The sequence below is a fragment of the Arctopsyche grandis genome, chromosome 8, assembly GCF_051622035.1.
Source record: "Arctopsyche grandis isolate Sample6627 chromosome 8, ASM5162203v2, whole genome shotgun sequence".
Lineage (NCBI taxonomy): Eukaryota > Metazoa > Arthropoda > Insecta > Trichoptera > Hydropsychidae > Arctopsyche > Arctopsyche grandis.
Genome location: NC_135362.1, coordinates 22,247,210 through 22,259,828, shown reverse-complemented (window position 1 = coordinate 22,259,828; position 12,619 = coordinate 22,247,210). Strand labels below are relative to the sequence as shown.

At 33.3% G+C, this 12,619-nt stretch overlaps 1 protein-coding gene across 1 annotated transcript in view; it reads left to right on the top strand.

Moving 5' to 3' along the window:
- fz (frizzled class receptor) overlaps positions 1–10,978 on the top strand; it is a 50,167-nt gene extending 39,189 nt beyond the window's left edge. The window contains exon 2 of the mRNA XM_077436350.1: positions 8,838–10,978. Within this exon, the coding sequence (XP_077292476.1) occupies positions 8,838–9,364 (527 nt within the window). The 3' untranslated portion in view covers positions 9,365–10,978. The remainder of the gene's footprint in view (positions 1–8,837) is intronic.
- Positions 10,979–12,619: the final 1,641 nt, after the last annotated feature.

Sequence of the window (12,619 nt, the reverse complement as noted above, 5' to 3'; positions counted from 1 at the left end):
CTCTTTATGTTTTTAGTTCATGAATTCTTTATAGTTTCGAAAAACTTACATATCCCTTGCAATTTTATTATACGTAAATATCATTTGAGCCATTCGCCATCCACGGCTGGATAATGGTTTCTCCAACACACTTCAATTCTTCTCTCTTTTGGGCAACTCTCACCCATCTCATCCCTACCCATCTATCCATCTCCCGTGTGGCCTTCCTTGCATCCTTTTACATTCTCTCGGGTACAATTCGAGCACTTCTTTCGTCTGTTAATCTAGCTACGAGACTCGCCCATTTCCATTTCAATTTCTTTACTCCCACCATTACATCAACCAATTTTATCATTATTCCGTTTTTTTATCTCCCTTCGTTATGCCAAGCAATCAAGCCTTCAATACCACCTTAGGTATACTGGACCTGATGCAGCATTCTGGCGTTCAATGCCAAGTTTCGCATCCATACATCATCACTGGCAAGACATATTGTCCGAAGATATTTTTACGTAGATATATGTACATAGAATAAATTCAACTACAAAAGATTTCTTTATTAAGTAAAATCACATAATATTTTGTAATCCTATATATGTATATGTATTGTAGAACTGGAAAAATGAACTGTCGATAAAAAATATGTTGAATTATTAATGGCTACTTTTACACGTGTATCTTATACTTATGGATGTATGTATGTATCTGTATAATGAAAATAAAAATATTTTTTTCACATCTTCGTTCGTAGGCTATCGGAAATCCACTCATGGAAGTTAGTTAAGAACGCCTGTACTAATGCAATGCGTAAAAATAAAAGAGGAAACGACAAAGTGCTAATTGGAAAAGAACCTGATTCTAGAAATTGTTGTACACGTATGTATAAATAAACAGTGGGTAAAACTAGAAAAGCCTGATTGAAAACGTATCCTTTACAATTACCACCCATTTAAAGCGCTCTGTTTGATCGCTTAAAACGTTTCTATTCCATTTAAAAAAATAGTGTATATATTTGTATATACTTTGAATGTCGGCGATGCAACTTCCCTGCATCTCACCAATTTTAAATTTGACTTCGTAAAATGTAAACGCTCATATCGTTCACGTCAAAACTCGTCTGATGTTTTGACATGTAATTTAGTTTATTCGTATTTTATTTTCATATCATTTCTTCGGTAGTTCGAATTCTCCGCTTTGTGGCGGGTTGTTTAATATGCACGATCCCGAAGTGCATTCGGAATTTTTGTGCAGTAGAAAAACTCCTCGGCAGCCGCATTGTGGTCGAGAGATTCCTCTCGTGACACCACTCATTCTTTATTGGCTTCTTCGGACCCTCGTCGAGGATATAGCTGGGTGTCCTTCGGAGCATCTAGTTTTTTTTTTTTTTATTATTTTTTCGTTTCCTCGTGGTTCCGAGACCACAATCGAAAGATGTTTATCTCCGCCGATATATCGAGTATAGAAAACTCGCGTCGCTCAACCTTCGCTTCTCAAAAACCCGTTCGATCCACTCACTCACCTGCTCTTTAAAAACTTGCAATTAAATTTGTAATGGAATAAATCACTTTCAATACTCGTTAAATTTCTCGGTAGATAGTGTTTACTATTGGTCAATTCTGTCGCGGTTTAAAATGCAATGGGTTTGTGTAATACATTATTTATAGCTTCATTATGAGCACCTACTGTAACATTATGCATATAACTGTTCGCCTGTCAGTCTGTAATGTGGCCAAAACTCTAATAAAAATGTGACCGGAAGTATGATAGGCTTAGAATTTAACATCAATGATATTGGTATTGGATTCGTCAGTTATTATCTTAATTTCTCCACAAAACTGCGAAACTTGGTAGATCACATTGATCGAATTTTTGCGATTTGATCTTCTTGACAGGACTTTGAGCTTAGTTGGCATCTATCGTTTTAACTTTATCTATGTTTTTATATATGTATGTACATACATATGTACGTAATGGTAACTTGACCATTTAGTATGAGCAGATTCACCGGAAATACATACATACATACATATGTATTTAGTTCATTGTCAAATATTGCATTCGTAAATTGATTATATATGATTACATACATATATCTATGGAGGATGAATTAAAGAAAAAAATTTCAACCCTTTGCAAAGAAGACCTATCGAGAAACAGACTTCCAAGAGGGTGGGTTTACCCCTATTGGAAATTAAAATTTGTTGGTTTTTTTAAATGTAGTACATATGCTTCCCGTTATTAATCTATTTTTTAACGAATGCACTTTTAATATATTGAAAAATAGATAATCTCTGCATGAATGTCGTTTCACACAACTAATTCCATACAAACTTAAGCTAATTATATTATATAGGTATATTATAATATTAATAAATTTCGAAGTTTGTCTACTGTTTTTCTCATTTCAAAGTGCAAACTTATAACTTATCAATTTTTTTCGGATGTGCAACCCCAAAATATAAAAGGCGAGTGACCCCCCGAACCCCATTTACATTGGGAAAAGTATATCAATATTTTAATTATTTTAATATGTTATTATATTATTTAAATATCAAAACACCGACTAAAACTGAAAATTAAATTATATGCTTCTTTTAGTTGGGTGTTTCAATTGGCGAGGCCCTTTGGGAACCCGTTGTATAAAAAGTACGATTCGTGAAATTGTATGAAAGCTTTTGATCTACTTCTAAAATTGAATGAAATTCGTTTTTCTTCCAATTTTCTCCGGTATGAGGGGTGGGTGTGTCTGTCAAATAAATTGTATTTCGATTTGTAGATATTCACTATATATATGTATGTACATATATATAGGTATACAATATATTCTATACATATCTACAGCGTGTTCAGAAAAACACGCAAATACATACATCGACACGCTACAATATCCCTTTTAGGCTTTCGTGTCTCGGCCTCGTAATAGCATACAATTCGTACATCAAAACTGTCTCGTTTTCTTGTCGTTATGCTGTTGTAATTCAATGTTTACGACGTCGTTGTATCTATGACGGATATCGGAACCGTTGTCTTTAGACCGAGTGGCTGTCTTCGATATAAGCACATCGCACACACACATACACAACGCCATGTTTGGAAGATGACGTTTTTTTACGAACATCATCTAACCCGTTTTAACATTTCCGATTCTGAGAACGTCGGTCGTCGCCTTTATGAGAGCCGATTGCAATTAGGCCCTCCGTGACCCTAGAACATGTCGTGATCCTGTAGTTAATCTCGTGCGATTTTATTATGAGTAGAGATCAAATTTTGCAATGACTGTGACAAAATGTATCTTTGATCTCAGCCGAGAGTTGTACGTGATGACTCTTCAAATGACAAAAGTATCTCGCAATTCCTATTATGGGGAAAAGTCTAATGCGCCTATCGAAGTTACATAGTCACTACATATCCGAACAAAGCTTGTGCCATGTTTATGTCCTTTCTACTGAATATTGCGAAAGACTAATCTGTCTTATAAATCGCCTTTGTGCAAAGCAGTGGCAGATCGTGATCGACCGGTATTTACATACATACATATGTATAAAATATTTACGCTACAGGGATTTTTACATCATAAAGTTTTATATTTTTAAAATAACCTATACAGAGTGTTTCAAACTAAATGTCAGCCGTATGCTTATAAAGGTTGCCAACCCTTTTGCTTCATCAGTTTCATGTGTACATTTTTCCTGTCTGCTTTGTGATGAAGTACTGTAGTAAGGATACTTTCTCCAATGGAATAACCGTTAACCTTTGTAGTGAGCAAAAATTATAAACAAACGATTTGATGATGTAAAACTCATCAAATTTAATAGTGTTGTTACAAGCATTACAATTTTTCATTAATGAGACAACATTCATGATACTACAGTGTTCAAATTCTTAGTTGAGGCAATTTGTTGTATCATTTTTACAGAACTAAAATCAGTTCCTGGTTGAAACTGATCACTGAATAAAGTGAAGAATGTAATGAAATTTATTCAGTCTACGATTGGTAGTAGTAATTATTGTATGTATGCTGTTTGCATAACTTTTGGTAATAACAGTCTTATGTTTTTCAACGAATGAGGGCTGTAATTAGACCACTCCGTTACATATCGATCCTATGGTGCTTTCACCAAAGAAAAAATCTAAATTTCCATATTGAATGCCTCCACAGTCGAAACTCGTTTCATTTTCGTCGACTTTGTGTATTTCCACCCTCGCTCTTCTTCCTCCCTGTATATAGGCCATTCCCAAAATGTAGTACCCCCCAGATTTTCCCCACGCGGGCTTTTTATGACTTTTGGGACGAACGGAACTCCGGAATGATGATTTTCGTCAAGGGTCGCTCGCTTTGCACAGGGGGAGCGAGAGGGAGATTTAGTCGCCATTATTTCTCCCACTTCATATCACGAATCCCATAAATTCTGTGACTCATTCTCATCTCCCCAATTCGATTAGCATATTCGACATACTGTTACCACGACATTTAAATGTACCTATATCGTTTCAAACTTTCCAAGTTTCGCTCCGGTCCGCTCGTTGCAATCTCCGCACAGTTTCCAATAAATAATGTCTCATTTTGTTACTCAATATTGGTCGGCCATTATTACGTCATGCGTTTAGCTAAACAACGACTTGATAAAATACCGTTTCGACACGTAAAAAAAAAACACTAGCCATCAATCGTTCCTGGTCTTCTCGCACGACGATTATGGTCTTCCATTATTTAACATGGAAATTTATTACGAATTTATAAAAGCGAATCGAAAGAATAAGTGCGCTCGCACACCAGGTGAGTTCAACGATTAATAGATGATCGATATCTCATTCCGGTACGGCATTTTGGGCTTGTTTGATCACGTACAACGGACAGGTGCCTAGGCAATATTCTGAATGGACGTGTTCCGCCGTTTTGATCACATTAATCGCACCGTGAACGTACGTGAACCTCATCAAAGTCAAATCTGGTAGAGTTTGCTCGAGTAAAACCGACGGAAAAACATCAATCCCAGTGTACTTATGAAAACGAGACGTGTTCCAAATTTTAATCATGGCTATATAAAGTTAACACTTTTACATCTCAGTGATTAAAATCGCCAAGAAATGCACTTGATGATTGAATTTAAAAGCCCTCTATCTAGTTACTAGATGGTTTTTACTAGTCTAGAAGGTAGTGATTGATAGGCACTTGTAGATAAACTGTGGATAAACTGGCACTTGTAGATAAACGGCACTGTTCATTAAACCGATTTTTCATATTGTGTATGGTCAGCACAAAGTACCTGATCGCAAAATTCATACATAAATGGTATCTATTTTTACAAGCCTCTTATTAGCTTTCTTTTAACTAACTATTGCGGTTTGTTGCATAGTTTCTTTGTAAGCGGTAAAATTTTCAAAGGAAAATGCTAACGAACCCACCAACAGTGAACTAAAATAATTATATATTTATTTTATCTCTGTAGGTAGTAACAATAGATTTTGACTAATTCGAACTCGGAATCGATCACTGATTACGTTTTCGCGATTTAGAAACTATCGAACTGAAACTTGGTATAGGTTACTGAAATACTTATTGATACAGCGTAATTTTTTTTCTAATTTTTTTTAAAATGGCCGGAAGTGGTACCTCCCTTTTTAGGTGTTCTCTCTATTTTTGGGTTTTAGATTCAATTATCTCTTAAATCACTGAACGGATCAGACTGAATTTTTTTACTTAAAATAGAAATGATAAAACACACCTATATTCTTTTAATATTTATTCCTCAACCGGAAGTAGTACTATTGTTTTAGAGAATCGGAGTTTTTTGTGTGTTTCTCCGAAACATTTAGATGTATTAAACTAAAAGTTCATATCTAGAAGTTTAAGCTTAATACCAAGTTATGCCTATATATAAAATTTAGTGAAGACTTATCAACCGGTAATGGCAGTTTACTCTTGTTCTATTTTTCTTCTACATTTCAAGTATAATCCTTGTTTTTAATATAATTATAAATTTAGTCTTATTTATTTCATTATCTAATTGTGAACTGCTTCAACTGCTAGTGGTACATGAACTGTACAAAATTAATCGAAAACAGAGTCCTCTCAAAACAATATTGAAGTAAACGAAAGTAGAAATCATATATGCGCCGAAAATTAACTACACAGTTGCCTGTTATCAATATTTATATTACATTTCTTCATATTGTTACGTTACATATTTCTTAAAAAGAGCTCATATGTGCTCAATTATAGATGCACTTGTGTATTTCACCACTTATTCGAATAAAAATAAACAAAATCAAATTTCAACTGGTGTTTTTCCCCTTTTAACACCGACTTAGGTAATTATTGTTTTAAGTGATGTTGTTTCTATATGTATATATCAAAATTTTTAATTTAAATCATGAATTATTTTTCGATAATTCCAATCGTTCCGATGACCGCACCATTCAATATTTATCCGATGACGTGTCGTCGAACCAAAGTTTGCTCCGCCCGTGTATTTATTATACAAAGCATGGACGAAGAGTCGAGGAAATTTACTTTGTTGTTCACACGACAAGTCGTGATTATAAAGATGACACGTTGACGGTAGACAGACGCGAAAACGCGGGGCAGCGAACGTGTTAAATTATTCATTGCTAACGTAATTATAGACCGGACGCAGATATGTCTCACGAACGCTTTTCTAGATCCGTAATACTAAAATATTGTGAAAGAGAAAAATCATCGGGCCAATTCATAAAAATGTGTTTTTGATTAAGCTCTCTCACCCGTCAAAAGAACTCTTTTGAATGGAGCAGCTACAACGCAATGTGCAAATGAAGCTGATGATATCTGTTAAAACCTGTTAAAGCGATCGCTTGTTTATGTCGAAACGCGCACCGCACAGTTAAGACATTATCGTTATCTTTGTAAATTATTTGCTTATATTTTTATTGTCTTTGTTGATGAATTTTTAAAACCGGGTCAACTCACTTTTACGTTTATATTATCCATCAATGCCCGTCGACGGCTCGGCACAGTACTGCACAGACTACTTCTATTCATACTATACAGCAGAGCATCGTAACCTCTGGATATTCGCGGCTCACATTGTTTACGACTCGTAGAGTTTGTCAGCTTACGTACATACATATTTAATTCATCGGCAGTCGCTAGTTATTCCGAATATGCATAAGTGACAAAACGCTAACTAACATCGGTTTTCTTCCTCACACGCGATCTCACTCGCACATATTAGGCCAAAGTGCTGTTCGGGGAACAAATATTGCCGCGGCATACAGGTTAAGATGCTCTGCTATACGGCACCGTCCGTTTTCGTTACGATCATACTTTTTTGTTTTGAACGAGTGCAAGGCAAAATTGACTTACATATACATAACAGAGCGCGACGATACGGCGCAAAATTGCTTGCGTCGAATCAATATTGTCAATTATGACGTTTCCAAACATATTCGTTTGTACGGGTGCACTCGCCACTGTGACATCACGCCATGCGTGAATATTTCCACAATAACCAAATAAAACCAAATGAATTCTGCTTGATACGTACTTGATAATTGAATACTGCTTTATAATATGAATAGATCGTGTCGGTTACTGCTGTTTCAGATACGCCATTTACAAATTACGGAAGACATGAATGTATCCATATATAATATATTAAAGAATATTTTTCGTACTGCTGTATACGTGCAGTTGCCGGCTTGAGCTGTACTAGTTGGTATAAACGAACCTTTATTCGGTAATACAGCATATCTGAATGGTCCTGATTTCTTACAGCGAGGTCCAAACTGGACCTTACTGTCAGAATTGCCTATGTCATATTGTCATAGGCATGTACCTAACATACATACATATGTACATGATAGTTTTCAATTACTTTCCAATTAGAATTTGTCAAATTTTGACGTAGGCACTTCTTATTTATTTTATTTTATTTATTTATATATATTTTAGCTATCAAGCTAATTTAAAAATACATCTAAATTATTATACTTAACTCTAAAATTTATATTTAACTTATATGTACTGTCCCTCACAGAGGTGTCTCTTCGCACCTCGCAGGAATGCATCCATGTTTTTAGCAGACCTGATGCATTCAGGGAGGGCATTATACATGAGCACACCCCTGTGAAAAACAACCCCCGCCGTCTTGTTCTTTCTTACTCTACTTACAACTAGTTTGTCCTTATTTCTAGTATAAAAACTATGTTTATCTCTATTTCTTATTATATAATCATCAAAATACTTAGGTAATAACTTATGATCTAACTTATAAACAAAAGACAATGTTCTAATATTTAGACTAATTCTAATACTCATCCATCCTAATTCATCTAACATACTTCCAATACTCTTAAATCTACTCACATTCAAAATACCTCTCATAGCTTTATTCTGTATTTTTTGCATTTTTTCTAAATCTTGGCCACTAAACAAATTAAGCACAGTGGCACAATAAATATTATACTATAAGGTCCAGCTAGCAAGCATAATCAAGAGCGAATTAATTACTTTATCGCTTTGGGGATGAGTGGATAGGATAACATTAAGACTATGCTATGACTGTAGATCTTTTAAAGTTTCTGACATAGATAGATACTACTTGACATATTCCGCCGTAAGACTTATATATCAAAAATTCATAATACACTTGTCACTTCGGACTGATGTGTATTGTTTATTGTATATGAAAAATCATTGCAATATGCATTTCTAATAAACATACGTTTGACATCAACTTAACATTCTAAAATTAAATATAATATTATGTTATCATAGGTATTGATATTTCTTATAATATGCATTAATACATAGTATATTTATAATAATGAATTGCTTTTGTTCTTTAATACTAATGTGTTGTTATTTATTTTTTCAGGTGATATTCTCTCCGGAGTGTGCTACGTTGGAGTTTGGGACGCCGAGGCGCTTAGAGGCTTCGTCTTGGCTCCTCTATGTGTATACCTAGCTTTGGGTACTGTTTTCCTGCTGGCTGGTTTCGTTTCGCTGTTCCGCATCCGCACTGTTATGAAGCACGATGGCACTAAAACTGATAAGCTAGAAAAATTGATGATCCGCATAGGGGTTTTTAGTGTATTATATACTGTGCCAGCTTTGATCGTATTGGCCTGTCTGTTTTACGAACAGGCTTTCATGAGCAGCTGGATGGTAACTTGGCATAGTGATATATGTGAACGTAGCCCGTACAGCATCCCGTGTCCTGTGGGACCGCGTGCTCGCGCTCAGGCGCACCGTCCTATATTCGAAGTGTTTATGATCAAATATCTGATGGCTATGATAGTTGGAATTACTTCTAGTTTTTGGATTTGGTCTGGAAAGACAATTATTTCGTGGAAACAATTCTTTGATAGATTACAGGGTCGTAGAGTTGAGTCTTACGTTTGATGAATGAATTTTTATAATTAATTGTCTGTTAAAAGATGTGGTCGTTTGCATTTACAAATCCCAGTGTTTATTTTTTATTGCAGCCTAATATTGTAAAATCATATTAATTACTAAAATATTATTTTGATCCATAGTAATATTTCGTTTTATCAAGAAGAACTATCATAATCATGCAGTAAATATATATGTATGTACATATATATAAAAGCAATTTGAAAATATTTTATTTTTTCTTTTTATGACCTTAAATTGTGATGCTATTATGTGCATAAGTCAATTATCAATCAATTTTTCTTATTGTCAATACAATTTCTAGTTCAATTAGTGCCACATATCTTTTTCGTTTGTGCTAAAGTGTTGTCGTTAATGAATATGAATATTTTTATCGTTTTCATAGACAATGTTTGTATAAAATAGTTTGTTTCCATGACAAATAAACACAAGTCAATTTCACACAATAACGATGATGCAAAGTTTAAAAATATATAAACATTAAACAATACTCTTGATTTTCGTTTAATAATAAGTACAAATAATTCAAATAGTAATTTTCATAATGTACTTTCTCGTGTGAAATTGTCTTTGTGTAGAACTGTCTGGTATACCAAATAGTTTGAACACTAAAATAATTGTGTAAAATTATTCTTTTTGTGCTATACTTACTATTATATTATACATACATATATGGCTTATTTTTGTATCGTAACAAATCTTGTGAATTATCATCATACATCGTATAATCTTTAATACTATATATTTTATATGTAAATTATTTCACTAAGATTTAGACTGATTATATGTAGAATGATAAGATATTAAACAATACTCACATTGATTTATTTTCATTCATCCATGATGGTTTTTATTTTTAATGAATTTTCGAAACAATTAAATATGTATCATTCACAAAGCTGCCAAATTAATTTTAATGACAACATATTATGTAGATGTAATATTTAATTTTTTTAATGTAAAGATGTTGATTCAAATTTATCGTCCATGTAATGAAATTATCGAGCTTCTCTGTATGTAATGTTGATGTTTCATTGATTGCTATTTGTTAACCAAGTGCTATGTGTGTCTTAAAACCATCCCTTATGTGTAACTGTCTGTATATTTTACGTCCTTTAATCTGTAAATATTTGCAATACTTTATTAATCGGATAAGTAATATATTTAAGGAAAGTTATATATGTGCTTGTGAACAAAGAACATATAAAATGTGATTATTCTTAACTCAAATATGTACTTGTGTTTTTACAATATTTTTTGACAATTTTATCAATAGCTCACTCTTTTTTATCTAAATTACATACATATTTATTTAATTTTTATTGTTTAATGAGATTTTCGACTGTCAAAATTTCAACCCTTCCTTGTGATTTCTAAATAAGACTGCTTTTATGTTTGCTTTTATATATTTTTGATATTATGATCTATTTTTATCTTCTTTTACCAGTTATAAAACATGAATTCTCTTTATAAACACAATTATTATTTTATATATTTCAAAACGCATACTTAGTGACATAAGTACCTCTATTAAATAAGTTTTATATGATAAATTCATGTACAAATAATTTTGCTATGATCAATAAATGCATTTTTGAATATAAAGCATTTCTTATTTCTAAAAAATCACTATATGTATATAATGAAGATACTCACTATGTACATACATACATATATATATGTATTGTGACACTGAATGCAAAAAATATAACATCTCTTAGCTTGCTTCTTTCATACATAAATGTCTTTTAAAATATCTACTACAGAAAATCACATACACTACTTATGGCTCAATGCTTAAACTAACGTTTTATTCATGAAATAGCAACATGCATCATTTAATAACAAAATAATCGATGACTCTTTATGATTTGACAACAAACAAGCTACTTTGTTTGGAAGTTGACCAAAACTTATGGAACTGGCGAATGTAGAAATATGATAATCACAGTTAGCCAATTTATCCGAATTCATTGTTGAAACGGTTCCTCACCAAATTGGCCACCTACCCTCTCTTAGTACATACATATATACAACTTTGACCATAGGTGTCGCTTTGGGGAATCCTGTAATGGCACCATGGTAAATATAAAAAAAAATGAAAAAGACGTATTTTAGGTCTACTATTATGAAAATTTATTTTTTCTGAAACATATCACTGCAGATATCTACAAATTGAAGTATGATTGTAAGTTATGGTTATGAATACTATGTAGTTTCATGATTGGTTTATTGGCCGACCGTGAAATATGAAAAAATGGAACTGTTCAAAACTAATTCAGTGTTTGTAAAATTATCTGAAGAGTAAGGTTTAAAGCAGTGATTTTCAACTTTATTACACAGGCAGACCAGTGAAAATTAGAAAAATATTTCAAAGACCTTTTAGGAAGTTTCTAAAATTGTTGCCACTAAAAATCAATAAATTAAAACAATTTGAAAAACATTACAACAACGATCAATATTTTATTAACCCATACTGATTGTGATAGAATGAACAGTTATTGAATTATTTCCAAAAGACGCAGACACATATTTTTTAAAAACTATGGAACGTGATCAGCGATCGATTCAGACTACAAATCTCGAGGTCGAATATTCTCACGATTACAAGGCTTCGTATATACATAAATACAGTTATTCAATCATAAAATAATGAGTGGATTACGAAATTCAAGGAGAGTATAAAGTTTATTTTGATCTTTAAGAGGGCTGTACACCCGAAACCTTAATTTTGTTGCCGTTCCTTCGATATATATGTATATTGTTTGAATGTATATATTGAGTGAATGCGACAATATATATCAATATATATATATTGAGTGAATGCGACAGTTGCGCTTCGACTAGATAATACGTATTTTAAATCGATGTTTCGTATTCTCCGATTTTCTCCTCGGAAACTAGACCAATTTTTAAAAAAATTTCATCATCGGTATGAGAAAGATATTTTCTATGCAACTATGCGCGTATTTAATTAAAATCGACCGTTACATAAGCACGCTGGACTCTTTTCGTGGGTATAAAAAAGAGGCGATTTTATAGATGTTTGGCGGCTCCTAGCTCCTATGAAAAATGGTAAACGGACTACTAGTCATATGTGAACCAGTCACAGGACAACCGGTCGCTCTAGATCGGTCACTCGTGATCACCCGTCACACTAAAACTGGTCACACCCGAAAATTGGTCACGAAAAAACTGGTCACACCCAAAAATTAAAAATTGGTCGAATTTTACGGATGATCA